Genomic DNA, 22079 nt, shown 5'->3' with positions numbered 1-22079 from the left:
CTGCGCCAGTTTTTCCTCAAAATTTCACATCTCCAGCTGGAAATACCAAAATGAGTGCTAATGCATATGGGGGCACAGACACAGTTGTGTTAAGGACCATACAGTCAAGCTGTCCCGTGTGGGAAACAGATTCAAATATTCCCGTACAGGTGGATCACTGATCAAGGATTAGCCATTTGGGGCAGTAATCACACCCCTAAGGGTGCATGCCCTGGCCTGGACAGCCTAGGCTAGCCCGATCTTATCTGTATTTGGAAGCTAAGCAGGGTTGGCCCTGGTCAGCACTTGGATGGGAGACCTCCAAGGAATACCAGGATTGCTACGCAGAGGCAGGCAATGGCAAACCAAATGTCCCTTGCCTTGAAAACTCCACCAGGGGTCGCCTCAACCAGAAACAGGGCATTTTTGTCCTGGCACCAACATGGTGGAACTCTCTGCCAAATAACATTTGTGCCCGGTGGGACTTGATGCAGTTTCACAGGGCCTGTAAGGCAGAGATGTTCTGCCAGGCATCTGATTGAGGACAGTGACAGTTACATCCTTCCGGCACTCCCACGCCACGGCTCCTCCGTGAGGCAACGGCCCTACTGAGATTTTCAGTGTCATCTTTTTAGGTGCCTACTGTGTTTTATTGTTTTGAAGACTTTTACTATGGATTGTATGATTTTTATTATGTTGTACACCGCCCTGAGCCTTGCCTTGGCAGGGGAAGGTGGTTTAAAATCTCATTTAATAAATAAACAAATAATATGTCAATATGCTGTCAAAAGCTTTCATGGCCGGAGTCCATTGGTTGTTGATTTTTTGGGCTGGCTGTGGTCTTACCATTGTGAGACCTGACTTACAACAGCACTACAGATAAGATTATAATTTCAATAGCCAATCCATACACAAAAGAACCCCCTCAGGTAAACTCCTTCATTAGCATATCACAGCCCAGGAAGCTCCTACAAGATAATGACTCAGACCTACCCCACTTTCCTGAATAGATATAAATTACCTGTCTACCAGCCTCTTCTCAATTTGACCCAGAGAGAACTCCAGTTTTCTGGGTTACACCTTTGAGGATACCAGTCACAGTTGCTGGCAAAACATCAGGTCTCACAATGCCAAGACCACGGCCACACAGCTTAGAAAATCTACAACAACCAAATAAATCAGCTGTGACCTGAAAATACCTTCCACTATCAAGGGATGCACACAGATTAGCCCTCCCAAACCAAGGATTAAGTAAAGGTATGGTGCAGTTGAGTCACCACCAACTCACAACCAGGGCTTTTTTTGTTGCAGCAACTCCTTTGCATATTAGGCCACACACCTCAGATGTAGCCAATCCTCCTGGAGCTTACAGTAGGCCCTGTACTAAGAGCTCTTGGTGGACTGGCCACATAAGGGGTGTGTGGCCTAATACGCAAAGGAATTCCTGCTACAAAAAAAGCCCTGCTCACAACAACCCCATGACAAAAGATGAGCTGAGGTAGCTTGCTATTGCCATTCTCTACATAGCAGTCCTGGTCTTATTTAGTGGAACTACCCATTAATTCACACTATATACCAGTCTCCGTCTCCTCAGAACTCACCAATTTAGAAGTCTCACCCACAGTACAGTAAGCCTAATAAGCCAGAAGTTGTGCTTCCAACAATCTGCCCCTTATCCATCCACTGTGACACCATCACCCTTTTTAAAATTCTCTTTTCCAGCGTAAACCCCGAGACTTCAACAAGACCACCACCTCTCAATCCCAGCTTACCTTGAGAGGTTTGAGCGACTCCAAGCCTGCTCCAGGTTCAACCCCCTCCTCCCCAGCTTTCTTTCCCCTCCCTCTCCCCCTGCCACGGGGTTTCTTGGTTCCATCGTGAGCCACGCCATGGGGCGGTTCAGTCAGAGGCCGGATGCGGGGCCTCCCACGGGGCCGGGGAGGGCCTTCTCGCTTGGGCTTGGTAGGTTTGCGTCCCCGACGCTTGGGCCCTTCCATTAGGCCACTGTTAGGCGGGCAGAAGTCTATGTCACCCATGGGGCTGAGGGTCCGGTTGGTGCGGCAGCTTGAAATGAGGTCAGGAAGCAGGTCAGGCAGACGCCGGCTATTGAGGCGGATGTCGGCCGGGACGTCCTCCTTATCCTCATCATCTTCAAACTCATATTCCTGGGCATAGTTCTTTTTGGGTGGCTGGAAAGGCGGCTCCCGCTTTTTCAGCAAGTGGAAAGACGAGGTCTTGAGCAGCTTCTTGGGTTTAGACGAGCAAAAAATAGGTGACGTCAGACCCGACTTGGATTCAGAAACAGGTGGCGTCCCGTGCTGCCCAGACTGAATGAGCCCCAGCTGTTCTGTGTTGACAGTCGAGGGCAACTCGTGCTTCACCGACACGGAATCCAACCCCAAATGCTGCCCGTCCCCGCTTTCGGATGGGCAGTAGCTCTGGTACCCCTGGCCTCCTGGCATCATGTCATAACCTCCCCCTTTCATCCCCTCTCCCCGCTCCATGCCCTGCGTGCCATCATCTGGCTTTGGGAACTCATCCCCAGCACAAGGAGGCGGCCCAAACATGTCCTCCATGCCCGGGAAGAAGCTACGGTCTTCGTCCTGTAACAAAGAATCTGGGAAGCAGATGGAGGTGAGGGGGACAAAGCGCTGCTTGGCCCCTTGGGGGCTGGGACTTTCAAACTGGTCCTTGCCCTCCAGTTGACCTTGGGGGACTTGCTGAGAGGAGTCTGGGTCCAAGCTGGCATCAGGGAGGAGATGCTGTTGCGTTTGGACCGCCCCGCCTTGCCCCAGATGGGACTCCAAGCTCAGCTCTGGTTCCAGAAAGTCCTGGATCTCTTGTGACTGGGAGAGGTTGCCCTGAGGCATCACCTCCATGCCCTCAGACTGCATTCTCTCCTGCTGCAGCTGACCCTGGAGTTGTGGCGACTGCTGTGGTTCGAGAAGCTGCGCTTCCATGCTCTGGGAACGCACATGGGCTTGGTGCAGATGCGCTTCCAACGCCTGCATCTGAAGCTGCGGCGAGGGTGCTTCGGCCTGGTGCATGCGCTGAGGCTCCATCAAGTGGACGTCCATCGGGGTGCGAACCTTACCCCGGGGGTGCAGCTGGCTCTGGGTGTGGGTCAGCACTGACTGGAGCAGCTGGGATTGCTGCTGCTGTTGCTGCTGTTGCGAAAGGGCAAGGGGGGGCAGGTCGGGAGGGGAGTCCAACATCAGCGGGGCCCCTTGCTGCCCCGGCATCAACCCGTGGGGCTCCATGGGGTGGGGCTGGGGGGCATGCTCAGGGGTTTTCTGCAAATACGAATGGGCTTGGGAGATCTCTTTGCTGCCTGTGTCCATGTGGCCACCCTGGAGATGCTGCTCCACCGACTTCTTTATGTCCTGCCCGTAGGAGTCCATGGAGCCAGCTTGATGGCTGTAATGGACGACGGAGGTGGTCAAGGATTCAGGCGTAGAGCGTGTGTGGGAGTACTCCTTCGCTCTCTCCCCTTTCTTCTTGTCCTTCAGGCTCTGCAAGGACATCTCGAGACCCTGGTTGTCCAAGTTAGAGTTGGTCCGGATGACACTCTGGAGATGGTAGCGCTCCTCGGTCTTGCTCAGCTCATACCCCATCCCTTTGCCGGCCCTCTCTTCACACTCCACCATGCCCTCGGTGGGCACCCTCGGTGGGCTCTGCGACTGCAGCAGGTGCTGGATCAAGAACTCCTCGTCCTCTGTCCGCTCGGAGGACAGCAGGTCTGAGTCGGCCTTGGATTTGCCATAAGACGCCGCTCTCTCCAAGCCCCCTTGGGAACTCTGGTAGCTCTGGGTGTGAGCCGACTGCATGAAGGAAGGGGACAGCACAGACGTGAGATACTTCTGAGACTGTCCGGGCGAGGCCACGCTCTGGGGCCGATTAGTCGTGGGCGACTGGAGCGGCCGGATGATCTGGGAAGGGCTCGAGTCCGGCATGTTCTGGCTGTGCGAGTAGCCGATCGATTGGCTGTGTCCCGGCATAGCGGGGGAATGGCCGGTGCTGTAACTGAGCGATGGGCTGGCTGTGGGCATCCCCTGCGAATGAGCTGGTACGTAACTTGGCGTCTGGCTCACAGAGACGTGGGGCTCAGCCTGGACGCTGTACCCGACCGACGACAGGCCTTGCAGCTGCTCGGGGGAGTAAGTCTGACTCTGACACGTCTGCAGGCCTTGCCCACCTTGCGCAGCCTGGCCCTGTTGGGTTTGGCCTGCCGTCGAGTAGCTCTGAGCCTTGCTGACGCTTGTCAGGTCCTGGGCTTGGCTGCTGCTGAAGCCTTGGGAGGCCTGGCTGACCGAAGACAGGTTCTGTGGCTGGCTGACTGAATAACTCTGCGACTGGCTCATGGAAAGCAGGCTCTGGGGCTGCCCGGGCGAATAGGCCTGCGACTGACTCGCAATGACGGAGCTGGGCTTGGGCGTGGACGAACTGTAGTTGCTTTGGCACTTGGGAGTGGCTGTGGACCGTGGTGGCTGACGGGAGGCCGAGTAGCTCTTGGACTTGGAAGAGGAGGCTGTGCTGGAATAGCCCGGGGACTGGATGATGGGGCGGTAACTCTGGGAGGGCTCTTGCCGGGTGGCCTGGGGGGTCTTCTGCTGCTGGGAACCTTCACTACTGGCTGGGGACTGTTCCCCCAAGGGGCTGCAGGAAAGACTGGACCGGTGGGGCATCTGCTGGTAGCTGCCCCCACAGCTCAGGTAGTGCTGGAGGGAATGGGCGGCTGGCAGCTGGGGCTGGGCACTTGAGGGCCTCTGGTAATGTTTGATCACGCTGTCCTGCCGGGGGATGGCCCGCTCTATGGAGGAGGCGGGAGAGCTGGAGAAGACCGAGGTATTATAGAGCTGGGACGTCTGGTCGGAAGGCCCCAGGGAGGATGACAGGAGGTTGAACTGGGAGGGGAGGTGGCGGGAGGCCGACTCTTGGGCGCTGCGGTAAGCAGAGCTCTGGGAAGGCAAGCCCGTGCCCAGCACCGCACTGCCCAGTCGGTCGAAGCTGAGGGACGAAGGGACGCTGGGCTGAGAGGACTTGATGTGGAGCAGGGGGTCATGGGGGGACAAGAGGCCATTGGAGGTCGGGCTGAAGGTAGCGTCCTGCAGGGTGAGCGAGGAGGTGACCGGGAAGCTGCGCCCGCTGAAGGAAGCTGGGTGCTGGTATGCAGAGAGCGCCGATGAGGAGGGGAACGTGCCAGAGCCTGGGAGGGCGCCCGAGATGAAGAGCTCGGCAGGGGCTGGAGTGTGCATGGCTGCAAGAAAGAAAAGAGAAAGGATGAAAGCCACAAGAAACAGCTGGTTGTCTGAAGAAGAAGACTGCAAATTTATACCCTGCCCTTCTCTCTGAATCAGAGACAGCTTATAATCTCCCATATCTCCCCCCACAACAGACACCCTATATGGCCGAGGACCAGCCTACCTGAGGGACCGTCTCTCCCCGTATGAGCCCCAGAGAGCACTGAGGTCAGCAGTGTATTAATTGGTTTTAAGGCAAATTAATGCCTACTAATGTTATGTTTTATTAATGTATGGTATTTTATTGATGTTAGCCGCCCTGAGCCCGCTTCGGCGGGGGAGGGCGGGATATAAATAAAATTTTACTTTACTTTACTTTACCCTGTGCGGTGGGTGGGGCTGAGAGGGCTCTCAGAGCATCTGCACGTTCAAGGACAACTCCTGCAATAACTATGACTAACCTAAGGCCATTCCAGCAGCTGCAAGTGGAGGAGTGGGGAATCAAACCCGGTTCTCCCAGATAAGAGTCAGCACACTTAACCACTACACCAACCTGGCTCTAAAAAGAGACCCCAATTTTCACTTTCAAAGAGGTTGCTAATAAGGAGATACAAGCTTTGTTCAAAGGGTACACAAAAACCACTCCAAAGATTGCAGCGACAGGTGGATAAAATTCCGCAGAGCCTGTAAAACAGAGCTCTTTCATCAGGCTTTTAGCTGAGGCAGTGGACGTCACTTGTTATTGGCCTCCCCCCTTCATTCCATCTCAGAACTATAAGACTTGCTGGACCTGGACAATAAGCCATGTCCGTGAGGCAGAATTTGCCATTTTAGTACCTTTTGTTCTCTGAAATTTTAGATTTTATACATTTTAAATCGGTTTATTTACTACTGATTGTTTTTATGATGAAACCCGCCCTGAGCCTGTTCTATGTAGAGAGCCAATTTGGTGTAGTGGTTAAGTGTGCGGACTCTTATCTGGGAGAACCGGGTTTGATTCCCCACTCCTCCACTTGTACCTGCTGGAATGGCCTTGGGTCAGCCATAGCTATGGCAGAGGTTGTCCTTGAAAGGGCAGCTGCTGTGAGAGCCCTCTCTAGCCCCACCCACCTCACAGGGTGTCTGTTGTGGGGGAGGAAAGTAGATTGTGAGCCACTCTGAGACTCTTCGGAGTGGAGGGCGGGATATAAATCCAATATCTTCTTCTTCATCTTCTTCTATGGGAAGGGTGGGTGAAAAATCAAATCAATAAATAAACAAAAGCCCTGTAGGCGGTGCCCTCGCCTAAAGGTCATGGCCAGAAGCAACGTCTGTTCCAATCCCAGCACTGAGAGGCCAGCATGCGATTCCTACTGTTGATTATGTTGACAATTCCTCTCCCGCAAAAGCTCAGCTCTCATACGCCCCAAGTCAAAGTTCTCCACCTTCGTTCCTGGTGCTGCAGAGCAGTTACCTGTTTGCCACGATGGGGTACGGAACTGGGAGAGGAGGGAGGAGGCAGAAGGGCCTGGCTGCGGTGCCCGGGACTCCAACGCCGAGATGAGATTCATGACAGAGGCGTCTGGGGTGGCACTGCTGGCATGATGGAGCCCTGTCTCGAACAGGCCAGAGAGACCTGGAAGAGGAAGACAGGAAATGCCAAAAGCCAGTTCAGGGGAAAGAAGGATTCATCAAAAGGGACTGGAAGAGGACCGGCAAGGAGAACAGATAAGGAGAGCCCTAAAACAGGGAGGCCAGAATTGGGGGAGTCAGGGCTTTTTTTGTAGCAGGAACTCCTTTGCACATTACGCTTCACCCCCCCTGGTGCAGCCAATCCTCCAAGATCTTACAGGGCTCTTCTTACAGGGCCTACTGTAAGCTCTTGGAGGATTGGCTACATCGGGGGGTATAGTCTAATATGCAAAGGAGCTCCTGCTACAAAAAAAACCCTGGGGGGAGTAATGTTGATGTCGGACAAGACAGTCAGAGGAACACATAACACTGCTTTATACTGAGTCAAAGCACTGGTCTATCCTAGTCAGCATTACTTCCTGGCAGGGGTTCAGCAGGGTCTTAGGCAGAGGTCTTTCACATAGCCTTCAACCTAATTCTTTTAACTGGAGATGTCAGGGACTGAAACTGTGACTTTTTGCATGCAAGGCAGATGCTGTACCACTGAGACACAAGTCCACCCCCACGCAAACCAGCCAGATAGGGAGGAAGGAGGAATTAGCCAAGTGGAGGAATCAGCCAAGGGACATGCACATAGAAACACTCGTGCACGCACAGGACGGGAGTGGAATGATAAGTCAGTGGCTGGACAGATGGTTGGCAAAGAAGAGAGACGGAAAGTTAGAGAAAGCAGGAAATGAAGGACAGATGAGAAAACTGGAGGCAAGGGAAGGCCTGCTGGGGCTTGGAGAAACTAGATGCAAGCACAAATGAAGCAAAACTGGACCAGGGTATAGGCAAGTTGGCACTCACATGTGCAGAGGAAGGGCATATAAAAAGGTGGTGTGGAACAGCAGAGTGGGTTTGATGAAATCATATATGCATAGAGAATTAAGGGGTTGGGGGAAAGCACAGTACCTGCTGGATGGTGGTTCGTGGCGTAGCCCTGGAGAGGATGGGGGGTGGCGTATGCTTGGCGATGCAAAATATCCGTGTCTGGGTGTGAGCTCCGGGATCCGCCATACACCAAGCTACGTAAGACAGACAGAGAACCGACAATCAGCTTGAGAGATTCACCAGAGCATGCGTCAAGATCACTGTGTGCACTTTAAACATCCCGTGTCTGCAAAAAGGCAAAGTTTACCATTGCTATGCTAATTGTGCTGGTGGTAGCAGTTATTTTGGATTAATTAACTATAAGTGAAGGGGAGCTGTGGATCTTGGCATACGTGCCCATGGATGGAAAATTCTTAGCCACACTCCTTGGGTGGCCTTGGGTAACCTTCTTCTGCAAAATGGGGATATCAATGCCCTCTTTTAGTATAAATGAAGTAATTACTCTAAGCGAAAACACTCTGCATACTAAAAAGAGATAGAGAAGAGAAACAGAGCAACAAAGACGACTCTCCTCTCTCCTCATTCAACACACTCAGCAAGAAGAGTAAGGCCCCTGTGGACGTACTTTTCCTCTTCTACCCACATCCTCTTCCGTCGGTAACCCGCCTATGCAGGAAAGAAGACTGGAATGTGGAACCAGTGATGCATGATGGGAAATGTAGTCCCCATGTCTTGCTTTCCCACAGCCTCTGCGCCTGACCTGCATCCTCTCCTCCCCCCTCCCGCACAGGAAGACGCAGCTGTCTAGCCCGGCGGCCAAAACACAGCTCTTGCAAAAGACCGCCCCTCAGCCCTGACCTGCTTCCTCAGCCGTGGGCGCTACTGAGATCCCTCTGTCCTTATTTGCAGCTCTCTCTGGACAGCTTTTCCTCCTAAGCACTGCTGACCTAGTCCCATCAAAAAAAGGAGACTACGATTTATTTATATAGACAAATATCCCCAATTCTGCCCCTCCAAATGGCAGCCTCAGTCCCTAAAATCAGCCATCCAGCCTATTGTCAGAAGAGAAACCCCAGGAATCCTGACTGTATGCTATGAAGACCGCTCCCTATGCAGCTATCCCTGGGGAAACTGGCTTCCAACCACCAGATCCAGACTTTTTAAAGGGAAACCACAAGTCCTGGTTTTGAACACCTGCCTACAAGGTTCCCCCTTCCTGCCCCAATATATATATTAAGCCAGTGCTTCTGTGACTTCAAACAGGGGGAGGGGGATTCTGGCTGCAGCCCTCTTAATTCAACACATAAAACCAACCTTGTAACTAATCATTCCCTTAAGGTTTCACACATGCAAAAAAAATGCCAACAAGAAAAGTACCTGGCGTATGCCAATCTAGGGCACTCAGATCAGTAAAGACTGGTAGAAAGAGCTCTATTCCTCCCCTGAGCCGTGCTAACACACCCCATTCCTGTGCCCAGCTTTCTTTGTGGAACACCCCAGATTCTTCGCTCCCACACACTGGGCTGTGCTCTCCTCTTCCAGACTCCCTTTGGGAACCACACAAGGTACATAATTATGCAATGCTGCCACTCCCGTCCTGCCAGCACCGCACCAACCCGACACCGTTATTTATTCTTCAAATGTGTGTGTTGAGGCATGTGCCACAATTATGCACGTGCCACGCAGGAAATGCAAGCACAGCCCAGGGACAGGAGAAGCTGCATGGGGTACACAGAAGAATCCAAGCGTGCTTGACTTGTAAGCAGCTCGCACGAGAAGCAAGGGTGCTCGCCTTGAGGAACGTCGCTACCTGAAGAAGACTTGCACAAGCTACCACAGATTTCGGAAATCCAGTTCATCTAAAAAAGAGTAGGCAGGGAGGGAAAGCACAGATGCAGACAGCCCTCCATGCACGAGTGGTACAGGTTGGTCTGCACAGCAGCAGCCACATGAGGGCCATTCTATGAAAGGTGACAGGAAACAGGAAATAAGAGACTCTTTCATTCACCCACCCTTGCTATAGTATACTGTGTCAACAGCTGAGTGGAAACCATCCTAACAGAGAAAAGACAGGCACAGACACATCTCCCCAGTCTCCTCTCTGCTTTGGATGCTCTATCAATAGGGATGGGGAAACACTTCTAACAGATTCCCACCCCCAAATGCACTCACAACCAGGGCTTTTTGTTGTAGCAGGGACTCCTTTGCATATTAGGCCACACACCCCTGATGTAGCCTGTCCTCCTGGAGCTTACAGTAGGCCCTATACTAACAGTCCTGTAAGCTCTTGGAGGATTGGCTACATCAGGAGTGCGTGGCCTAATAGGCAAAGGAGTTCCTGCTACAAAAAAAGCCCTGCTCACAACCAAATTGTGAATGAGCTTTGTGGCTGCTGGCCCCCAAAATATAGGTTTCAGATGGCCATCCTTGCACTAGATTTTCAACTGAACCTCAAAATGACACACGCCATCCAAGTCAAAATATATGCAGAGGCAGATATTGCACATGCTATTTTCATTGTCCAGCACTTTGAATGTGCAAAGGCCTTTGTTACAGTCACCCTTGCAATAATCCTTTATAGTACATTATTACTACCGGTGGTGGAAATTGCAGTCAAGTCACAGATGATTTATGGCAACCCTGTTTTCAAGGCAAGAGACTTCTAGAGCTGGTTTCCCATTGCCTCCCTTTGCATCACAACCCTGGTATTTCTTGGAGGTCCCCCATCCAAATACTAGCCGGGGCTGACCCTGCTTAGCTTCTAAGACCTGATGAAATCGGGCTAGCTATCCAGGCCAAGAACAATCACTACTATTTCAGCTGTATAAATGGACAGTTAAGTTGGCCAGCCCACCATGACTCCAAAGCCATGCAACAAACCCATTCCAAGGAAAGTATATAAAGAACATAAAGAGAAGCCCTGATAGATCAGACCAGTGGTCCATTTAGTCCAGCATCCTGCTTCACACAGCAGCCAATTAACTGCCCCAAAAGGGCGAAAGAACAAGGCACAGAGGTCTAGGCTTTCCCCTAACATTGCCTCCTCGCACTGAGTTTCCAGAGATTGCTTCCTCTGGATATGGGGGTTCTAGTAGCCACTGATGGCCTCTCCTCCAGGAATCTGTCTGACCCCCTTTTAAAGCCATCTCTGCTTGTGGCCATCACTACCTCAACTGGCAGTGCTTGGGCACGGGTCTCCTCCTCAGGTGGTAGCTGAGCTGCCTACATGCCCTGCAACCTACTTCCAATTACTTTACAGCTGCCTTGATCCAAGAGGAAAGCCATGGTAGGTGAATATGTGTGCATGTACACACACACACAAAACCCACCAACCATTGCATGGTGGTGGTGGTGGAGAAGGAGGAGAAAGAAGATGATATTGGATTTATACCCTGCCCTTCACTCTGAATCTTAGAGTCTCATAATGGCTCACAATCTCCTTTACCTTCCTCTCCCATAACAGACACCCTGTGAGGCAGGTGGGGCTGAAAGAGCTCTGGCAGAAACTGCCCTTTCAAGGACAGCTCTGCAAGAGCTATGGCTGACCCAAGGCCATTCCAGCAGCTGCAAATGGAGGAGTGGAGAATCAAAACCAGTTCTCCCAGATAAGAGTCCACACACTTAACCGCTACTGGCTCTCAGTTTGTGCACAGAAGTGCATAGGATCCTCATAGGGCCACAGGGCATGTGAGTACCAGTTGATAGACTACTTGACTTGGGAAATGTAACAGAACGATGGAATAAGTCGCTGACTCTAAGCCTCAATGACCTTCCCCCCCCCCACGCACATACCAGTAAATTAAGAAGAGTAACTTGTCTCCCTGGGTGGCATAAGCAAGACAGATTAATTTAATAAAAAGTATGCCATTTTCAAATGCTCAAAGTGGTTTTACGACCAGCTTTATCAAGTACATAAAAATGTAACTGGGGAAAAAAATCAGAGAACAAAGTGAAGATAGCAACAGCATTTAAGGCTATCAAAACTAGAGAGTAGCCAAGCATGCCTCATTCACCAAATGGCATAAAAACTTTTACCTCTACAAAAACCTGAGAGAGACGCGGCTTTCCCCAGCTTCTGAGGAAGGTGGTTCCAAAGAAGTTGAGTGCCTCCCCAAAGACCCTGGTTCTCACTGTTCATCATTTTTACCGGCTCGATCAATGGTATTTACCCACACAGGCCCTACTGTCCCAAAGACACATCTTATAGCCAATGCAAAAACCTTTTGGGTGGGGAGTTCTATAGCAGAGGTGGCCAAACTTGCTCAATGTAAGAGCCATGCAGAATAAACATCAGATGTTTGAGAGCCACAAGACAGGGAGGGAGGGAAAGAAAGCAACTTTAACTTTAAATGCATTCTCCAAGTTGCTGGCTAGCTTGGCTTGGAGAAGTGATTTAAAGAGATAAATGCCTTCTCCAAGCCAGCTGATGGAGCAGTGGGAGCTTTGAGAGCCACACAATATGAGTGAAAGAGCCACATGTGGCTCCCGAGTCACAGTTTGGTCACCTCTGGTCAATAGGCAGAAATCCATCATGGAGGAAGAGAAGCTCTAGGGTGGCCCAAGCTCCTGGGAGGAAGAGCGATATCAAGCTGTAATAGACAGAGATGGCTCTAAGCATCATTTCACACAGAAAGCATTATTCCAGTTTGAGAAGCTGTCACTGTGTTTTAGCTTCTCTACATTCTCACCAAGACAGGAACTCAAGGGAGGAAGGAGACAATATAGGCTATGATTTAAAGAGAAGTATGTAGTCAGGAAAGTTAGCTGGTAAGGACCCTTGCGACTTGTTCTAAAGGTACACACACACACAAAGCGGCCTTATACTAAATCAGACCCTTGGTCCATAAAGGTCCTTACTATCTATGCAGTCTGGCAATGGCTCTCCAAGGTCGCAGGCTGAGGTCTTTCTCACCATCGACTACCTGATCCTTTTAACTGGATCTCCCAGGGAATGAACTTGGGACTTTCTATACACAATGTTGATGCTCTGCCACTGAGCCACAATATTAAACAGATTCCTTCCTCTTTATCTTACCTATAGCACTGTATTCAGGGAGTATGACTCCTGAAGGTTTGCAAAAAATCATATGGGGAAGCACTGCATGTGAACAGAGTCTAAGGCCTAGTTCACACATACAGGAGGATGAGGTAGCAGTTTGGACTGCAATTCTTCAGACTGAAGGCGGAAGGTCCCAATTTTGAAAAGCTCCCCAAGCAAAGATAAGGGGAAGCATTTTTCTCCCTGCTTTCTATATGCATGGAGTTTTCACCATGTGAAAGAACACTCAAAGCTAGAATCCAGCAACTGCAGCCTGAGGTGCTGGTGTCCATTCTACTAATACAAGGATCTGCTACTTCATTCTTCCATGTGCATGAACCAGATATGCATACCATGACCTGGGGAAAACAAAAGAGAATAATCAGGGTACTCTTTGCCAAGATGCAGATATCTGCGAACTTATTCAGATTGGGAAAGTTTGCATCATTCGCATGCTTTCCCTTCTTCCAGTTTTTTTTTTAATTTGGTGTTCTGGGATCAGAAGAGGAAGATGAAAATCATAAATTAGACAAGAGATAAAAAAAATAAGACAGGAAGGAGGATGCCAGGGACAGATTCCAGGAACTTCACTAATGTGTCTGTTTGAGAGTCCCACCCAAAAATATGAAGCCCATGAGGGTTAGAAACATGCTATTCTTGAAACAAAACAAAACAAAAAAACCCTGAATACATTCAGATTTCTGCACAAGCTACTGGAACGCACAAGTCATTCCTCTGTGGAAAGATAACTGTGCTGTTTTCTACACGTCCTAGACGTAAAAGTGTGCATAAATGAATGGATGGAGTTACCCCCAATTGTTTACAAGTAATTCCTTCACCAAAACCACATGATATGGAAAACCAACCATGCCATTGAAAACATACTATTGCAAAAAAAAAAATGCACTCCTAATTTGAGTACAACAGCAAATATCACAAAGCTATATCTGCTTATCTAAGATGCACAGCCCAGCCCCTCACGCAATATGCAAGCGCTATCCCTGAATGCAGACCTTGCACATGAACCTACATACAAAACAGCATGCATTGCAGTGCAACCAATGCCAAATGTGTCCAATGTGCTTGCAGCTCAAGGTGTCTAATCCATGCAAAACAATGCACAGAATAACCAGGCCACAGATACAAGAAAAACAGGGTGGGATGGCAGAATGAAATAAAATGAAAGTCTGGTGGCATCCTGAAGACGATCATTTCTTCCAGCATGAGCTTTTGTGAGTCAGAACTCACTTCTTCAGAATGAACTATGGTTGCCAGCTCTGGGCTGGGAAGTACCTGGAGATTTTTGGGTGTGGACTCCAGGGAAGGACCTTGGCAGTGAATAACACTATAGAATCCTCCCTCCAAAGCAGCCATTTTTCTCCAGGGGAACTGATCTTGTGGGAGATCTCCAGGTGACACCTGGAGGCTGACAACCCTAGAATGAACCTCACAGAGGACAGGCACAAAAAGATACATGCAAGTACAGCAAATGTAAGAGTCACAGCAAGAACACAGCAAAGAACCGTTTGATTTTATCTGTATGTGATCCGCCCTGAGCCCATTTGGGATAGGGCGGAATACAGATTAACCAAATAAATAAATCAGAACCCAAGTGTGTAAGTCACTGGTATTGTAAAAACAACCCAAAGACTTCCAGCAAGTGCAGAGTTATGAGCCTGCTAAAGGCCGCGCTGCATAACTGTTTTCTCTGTTGTGAAGTTAGCAATGCTGTGAAAGCACAGCATTTACTACTTGGGTGTAGAACCCCATATACCAAGCAGATTGTCGCACTGGGGGATGCACAAGGACCTCAGTGCCTTGTGACGTCCCACACTGAGACTCAGTCAGAAATCTGGGGTGTCAGTGGCCTGCATAGATCCTTGTAATTTCCCCACATTACCTGCAATTATGCAAGATAGATTCAGTTGAAGTGTGCATACACATGACAGCTTATATCCTGAATTAAACTTTGTCAGTCTTCAAGGTGCCACCAGACTCAAACTTTGTTCTGAAGTTAAGCAAACTATGCAAAAACCTGCAAATCTGTATCATTTATTCGGGTTGCAGAGTTCAGTATTACATGACCCAAAATTCATATTAGCTCTGCAGCTGACACACATCCCTGGTAAAAGCCCATCTTCTCACGCAATTTCAAGCGCAACCTTACAATGCATACCACAAGCAACAGAAAACGCTCACATGAAGTTAGGTAGCAGACGCTGTATGTGCAACCTCACTGTGATACTGTGGTCAAGTGCATGCACTGTTGCAAATGCACACTCTATGAAAGAAAGAAGCCTCATTGTATGAAGCATCTACAGAAGAGGAATGCCAAAAGCCTGCAAACATCACCACCACCCTGTGGCTCAAAAGCAGCAAAGGAGGGTATGAGATGTTTGCCTTCATAAGGCTATAAGCAGAGACTGGGAAGCAGGGGGTAGATAACCAGGCAGGCACAACTTAAAGAAAGCTGGTTCTTAATTCAGGCAGCTGATGCAACTGAAATGGTTAATATACAGGTAGGTGGCGGTGGACAATGGCATCAAGCCCCATTGGGTTTTCAAGGCAAGAGACAAACCGAGGTGGTTTGAAACAGCCTGTCTCTGGCACAGCAGCTCTGGATTTCCTTGGAAGGTCTCCCATCCAAGTACTACCCAGGGCTGACCCTGCTTAGCTTCCCAGATCTAACGAGAGTGGCTATCTTAAGCCATATGGGTCAGGGCACACATACAGAATTTCCTGGACTATTAACCTGTGCAGACTTATTTCCAAGGTGAGGTCAAATTTACGTTGACAGCCAGAGGGGTAGAACCTACATTATACCTCAGAGGTAAAGAAAGAAGTGCCCATCTGGAAACCATGCCCCTCCCGCAACTGGAAGACCCGGTTACTAACCTTAGATGGGTACACTTTGCTCTGAACCTGCCTGCCAGAGAAGGCATGGTGGTGTGCACGTTCAGATCCAGGGCTCACTGCTGCTTCTCCAAAACTAGAAACGATGTTTAGACACCACACAGCACCACATACCATGCCCAGTTTTTTTATAAAAGATCCAAGGGCAAATTCCCAGTCCTCTTCAGACACAGATACATCAAAGCCTCTTCCTTTTGAAGGTAGCAGGTCAAAAGAAGGGCAGAATAAGGAAAATGCTACACAATGGAACTAACTGATTTTATTCACCAGGCCTGGAGTTTCCAGGGTTTTTTTATGCTGCCGTTGAGTTTTCCAGAGGCCACAAGCATAACTGTTTGAGACTCCACAAATGTAACTAAAATCACAGTCCAAAGGTAGATTATTCCTTGGCAGTCCTTGTCCCATAGGCAGAAAAACAGAGTAAGAGGATGCTTTAGGGATACAAGCCTAGGAAAAGCTAAATGCTTATAACCATTGGGGGATTACTCCTTTGAGAGAGACATACAAAATCAACAGGAGAGGTAGGGAACACATATTTCTGTTTTAGTTTGTATACATCTGGGCAATATTCCCTCTAAACTGTGGAGTCTTATAAGCAACAATTCTACTTTGTGAGCTACTGACATTAAAGTTGTCAGCTACTGCATAATTAGTTTGCTCTGGGACCATTTTTCCTGAGCTAAGGCAAAAATGTGTGAGCCAGAGGCTAAAGAACTATGAGCTAGCTCACACTAACTCAGCTTAGAGGGAACACTGCACAAAGGTATTAAAACCATGCCCTGGTCTGGATAGTCCAGGCTAGCCTGACATTGTCAGATCTCAGAAGGTATTAAGGGGCAGCCTTATGCAGTATTTGGATGGGAGCCACCAAAGCACTCCAGGGTCACTACACAGAGGCAGGCAATGGCAAACCACCACTGAAGTCTCCAGCTCTGAACATTCCATAGGTCACTGCAAGTCAACTGCGACTTGATGGGAAAAATAAAAAATAAATACATAAAAGCCATCTTTCTATGGTTCTACTCTGCCTCCCAGCTCACTCAAGACACATGCATTTGTATGTCCATCTAAATTCACATTTCCTATGATAACCGCTGAGGAATGGGCTGACGCTAAGAACCTTTGCCCTGGCCCACCTGGAATATGATTCCCAGTTTCACCATATTCACTTGAATCCCCTTTCCCCTCAGTTCCTCCTCCCAGAGAATGCTGGAGCCTCTACACCTTCAAGGATTTTCTTCTCTACTGCAGACTCCATATCACAGGACTTTTTCAAAGCTGCAAACCCTCCCAGGGTTCTTCCAAGGAAACCTACTATGCATGCTGTAGACAGGGGTGGCCAAACTGCAGCTTGGGAGCCACTTGTGGCTCTTTCACACATATTGTGTGACTCTTGAAGCACCCACCATCCTGTTGGCCAGCTTGGAGAATGCATTTAAAGTTAAAGTTGCTTTCTTTCCACATCTCCCTCCTCCATTTATTTTCCTTCCTTCCTTGTCTCAAACATCTGACATTTATTCTGTGTGGCTCTTTCATTAAGTACGTTTGGCCACCCCTGTTCTAAAACAACACTGGCCATGGGCAAACCATTTCCCCAAATCAGTACTCCATGCAAGCCATCTTGTTTAAATGTGCATGCGCAGGCCCTGCTGATGCAGCACTATGCCAGCTGCACAGGCATGTCAGCTGCAGATCCTTCCATACCAGAGACTGCTAGTATGTAAAGCCCTGCCACGTACAGATAGGCTCACACACATGGTAAGTGTATTGAAGCGGAACACTTCTGTGGGTAAGCATTTTTGCTTATGGCCAGTGTCACCTTTAAATCAAGCTTCCAATTAATGCCCTTTCCTCAAAGGATAACAAGCAGAAAGCCGGCCGTGGCAGCTTTTGCAAGATTCCTTCGCTCACTTCTATGAAGCATCTTCGAGGAAGTAGGTGCGATTCTTCTTCTTTTATATAGATGCAGTTATGTCTAGAAAGTGGAATACGATGCTTAACGGCTACACACAAGGTGTGGGACAAGAGGAAGGAATCTGGCACAAGATACCATCTCTCTGCCCCCTCACCTATATAAAACAACAAGATTGGAGAAGGGAATAAAAACACAATTTGGCTGCAGATGCCAAAATGTGAGATTTTTCGATGTTGAGGGAAGGAAGTAGAGTCTTGCAAATGAGAGCAAGGGATACTATACTCTACTTCTCCTGGTGGGAGGGGGCTGGGGGAGCAGATGGGATTGAAGATGCAAAATCCCTGGCTGCTGTAAGAATGAAGCACGGTGTAGTCACGTTAAGGAGATCCATGATTCCTGAGTGTCCTAGGAGGGAAGAAAGGCAGGCCTGATTTGCTTGTACACAAATGCCTTTGAGTTTGAGCAACCAGGATTTCTGAATTCCTCAAGAGGGGAGCAGGGACATTAAGAGGAATGCAACCAGGGTGGGATGAGCAGTAGGAGAGAAGCAACCAGTGTTCTCCTGGAAGATAAACAAGGCCTCCGGGCCTGAGGGGAAGAAGGCTAACAATGCTGCCAGATAAATAGCAGGCCAGCCTTCAGTCAAAAGAACAGCCAATCCTGTCCCACCTTTCTAGGTGGATCAGACCTGTACTTGAGGGAGCTCTGGAAAGTTCTCTCCTTTCACATTAACAGAAAGTAGCAGCCTCAGGGACTATCAGCCTAAAGGGTTTAATTTTGCAAACTAAGAGGTGCCACAACTCCATTGCTAAGTCCACAGGATGTCAACTCCTCCCCCTTTGTGATTTCCCCTTGACACAAATGACTGACAACTTTTCAGGTATAAACCACCAAACAGAAAGTGGGTTTTCCTCCTTGTTTATAAATGCAATATAAAGGGAAATGCAAGGCTCACAGTCTCCATTACACCTTATTTTTCTCAGAGAAAACAGTGGGAATAACAGGGGTTCCCAAGGCTCTGTAATTCCTCCGTCATTTAGAAAGAACCTCACCCAGGCTTTGCAAAAAACCCAAAACAAAAACCCACCTCTTCATCACTGCACCCCTACAGAAAGGGGTAATCCTAAATTCTACAATGTCAACATCGCATACAAAAGAACAGGAGCTTCAACGAGCATCTGTGATCATATACAGGGGAATGCATACATGCAGAATTACCAAATGGGAAGCCCCTAACTTCCTGAACACCTTGTGAGAGAGGAAGAGGACAATCATAATCCTGCCAAGCCTACCTTTTATGGTGGTACAGGGCACTATCTGCAAGGCCTTGCAAACACCAAAACACAAAAAGGGGCCTCCAAGATGCACAGCCTCCTGAAAAATCTGTATCAATCTTGCTCCTCCCTCCCTGAATTCCCCAAGGAGTGCTGATTTATATTCCTATACAGTGTAGTGCTTCCCTACTCCAAAGTACACAGCCAAGGCCTCCAACTTCAGCCTATAGGAGAGAGGAAACAGAACTTAAGGGATCAGGGGTGTCTCCTACCGTCTGCGTGCTCCCCCCACCCCAACCCCAAAGGGCAGGAAAGATGAGAAATCCCAAGGCCTCCACAATCCCTCACCTGCAGGGAGGAAACAAAAACCATTCTCCATGCCTAGGTGCGGGGATCACTGGGTACCCCTGCTGGAGCAGCCCAGCAAGGCCTCAGCCGCCTCTCTCCTCGCACAGGTTGGTCTTTGGGGATGCCTGCGCACCCCTGCTCGGCAAAACCACTCACTCGGGACCAGCCACTTTTCCTTCCACCCCATGCCTTTTGCACACACATTTCCTTTCCCTCCCTCTCCCGCTTCTCCACCCCACCACCGCCCCTATGCCCAGGGGATCCGTGTGCCCCGTCTGCTCCCCTCCACCCCCTTGCATGGCCTAGAGGCTTAAGCAAAGGCCTCCTCCAATGGCACAAGGCGACGGCAGACGCCGTCCCCCCCCTTCCCCGCCTGCACCCCCCAAAAATGCCCTGCCTCGGAAAGCAGCGGAAAGGGTGTCCTTCGGCATTCTTCTCTGCAAGGGGGCCGCCCCGGCTTGTGCACCCCCCCCTTCCCCCCGGGCCCAGAGCAGGAGGCGGCCTTGCAACTAAGCCCGGCAACGGCTGCAAGCAAGGCTCCCCCCTTGCGCCCCACCGTCGGCCTTCCCACGGCTTCCGGGCCTGGGGAGGGGGCTCCTTCATTCCCCCCTGCCCCCCCACTCCCCCCCTCCCCCGGCGGCCTGACCTGGCCTTGGCCGAGCGCTCGTAGCTCCATCCCGGGCCGGCGCCCAGCGGATCCCCGAAACCGGCGCTAGGGTAGTTCCTATCCATGGGGAGGGGGCGCCGGGGAGCGGGCCGGCCTGGGTCCGTCGGCTGGGTCTGGGTCCCCCCCTGCGCCTTCCCCCGCGGCGTCGGTCGAGGGGGGGGATCGGGGAGGAGATCGGGGGGGTCCCTCCTCCTCCTTCCCCCCCTCGGCCGCCGCTCGGCCTGGGCTCAAGCCGCGGGCTGGCGGTAGCGCTGGGGCGGCTGGAGGAGGCGGCGGCGGCGGCGGCGAGAGCAGCAGCAGCGACGAGCCTCTGGGAGGCGGCTCATGGTGCAGCCATGTTCGCTGGGCGTCTGTCTGCGCTCCGCTCCGCTTCCTCCCACAATCCCGTGCTGGGGAGAGGAGGAGGAGGGAGAGGGATGGTGGCGGTGGTGGACGGAGGAAGGCACAGGGGCGCAGAAAGAGAGGCAGATTCTCCTCTCTCTTGCGCACGCATGCATGCATACACGCTTGGGGAGCGGGGAGAAGAGATGCAGGAAATGGAGCCAGGCTAGGACAAGCCAGGAAGAAGATGGGGTGGTGCAGGAGGGGAGAGAATAGAGGGCAGGCAGAGGGAGAACGAGGGATGGACGGAGGAGAAGGCGAAAGGGGACAAAGGGAAAAAAGGATGGAGAGGGCTTCTCTTCCCCTCCTCCAAGTCCGGCCAGGAGGACGAGGCGCGCGGGGGGGAGGGAGAGGCTGAGGAATATGGAGGGGATGTGGAGAAGAAGCGGGAAAAGAGGGATGTGTGGAGAGGCCCGAGAGGGAGGGGAAGGAAAATAGGAAAGGATAGAAAAGAGAAGGGGCTTCGGCTCAAATAAATTGTCTTCTAAAGTGCCACTGGACTTGTGTTTTGTTGGGCTGCCGCAGACTTACTGGAATGGGGCAGTGAGGGGACAGAGAAGAGCTGAGAGAACTTGGGGAGGAAGGGGGGGGGGGTCAGGCGGGCAGTGTGTGTTTTTCGAAAAAGTTCATTTTCCCGTCGGGGCATTTATTCGCCTCTGTAAATGAGCCCACGCAGCGAATGCGTCGTGCGGGGTTGAAGGGCTTTCGCACGTTACGCCGTGGCTTGCTCGTAACGTTTGAAGGGCATTCGCAGGGACGGGTACTACAACGCGGGGTTACAGCGCGCCCTTTGAGGGCACCTGTGTTTTCAGACAGACGAACGCCCTTTAAATGTTAGGGGGGCGGGGAGATGCAGCTTTGAAAAAGCGGGGGCTTGTTTTGATGTAATGCGGCCCTCGGGGGTCGCTTCACACCTGATGCTTTTTTCCCCTTTACGTGGGTGTACAGTGGTGTTGGGAAAAGGTGTGTGTGTGTGTGTTGAAAATTAGGTGTTTATTTTGCCATGTGCACGTGGCAGGAGTTCCTGTCTTAACTGGAAGGCACAGTGAATGACTTCAAATGCTACAATTTGAGCGTTTACCTGCTATGTAGGTTGTAACTGGACCTGATTACATGTGTGTGTTAGGGAAGAGTGTGCACATGTGCTTCACATTTCACACATTATACACTACATGTTAAATCTGAAGGATGTATAATATATCTAGAAACTGAAATAGGAGATACATTCCCAGGATCACCTTGAATGCTGAAATCCATTGACAGGGTCTGCGACCTCCCTTTAGGAAAACAACCACATTTACCACAAAATGATGACAGCATAGGGGGAATTAAAACAGTCTGGAGATAGTGCAGTAATACCAGCAAAGTTCTAACTAGCATTTTATTTCTGCTTGTCACCTTTTTCACTCTTCTTTATCACATGCTGCATCACTCACTTTCCTCTTTGGAGCCATAATTAAGAGTGTGGAAAAAGCGTCACACTACATCAAGGGGTCAGGCCGCAGACTGTGGAAATATTAAACCACGTGCCATGAATCTGCAAATAGTGAGGGTCCACTCCGTATGTATGAAAAAGCTCTGTCTGCTAAATTTCTATCATCAGGGACATACGTCAGAAGAACATAACGCTTGCACGTTTTCCAGTCAGTTTTGGAAATGCAGGAAACAGGCCCTGTGTGAAATCTCCTCTCCTCTTGGTGCGTCCCTTCCAGATCGCCCATGGTTTATGTCTCTGCTGAATTGGCAGAGCGGCCACAAAATCTGACAATGAAACCTTGTTACAGAGAAAGAGCAAGCTCCATGAATGCACAGTAACTTCTCTCTGAGGGCGAATTGA

General features: G+C 50.3%; 1 protein-coding gene across 1 annotated transcript in view; it reads right to left on the bottom strand.

The window, feature by feature from the left end:
- PRR12 (proline rich 12) overlaps positions 1 to 20276 on the bottom strand; it is a 55125-nt gene extending 34849 nt beyond the window's left edge. The window contains exons 1-4 of the mRNA XM_060255559.1: positions 19841 to 20276; positions 7788 to 7900; positions 6673 to 6834; positions 1752 to 5236 (exon numbers count right to left, since the gene is read on the bottom strand). Coding sequence (XP_060111542.1) covers positions 1752 to 5236; positions 6673 to 6834; positions 7788 to 7900; positions 19841 to 19926 — 3846 coding nt within the window. The 5' untranslated portion in view covers positions 19927 to 20276. The remainder of the gene's footprint in view (positions 1 to 1751; positions 5237 to 6672; positions 6835 to 7787; positions 7901 to 19840) is intronic.
- Positions 20277 to 22079: the final 1803 nt, after the last annotated feature.

This window comes from Heteronotia binoei, chromosome 15, assembly GCF_032191835.1.
Source record: "Heteronotia binoei isolate CCM8104 ecotype False Entrance Well chromosome 15, APGP_CSIRO_Hbin_v1, whole genome shotgun sequence".
Taxonomy (NCBI): Eukaryota; Metazoa; Chordata; class Lepidosauria; order Squamata; family Gekkonidae; genus Heteronotia; species Heteronotia binoei.
The sequence above is the reverse complement of the archived record's forward strand: the minus strand, read 5'-3'. Positions and strand labels throughout refer to the sequence as shown.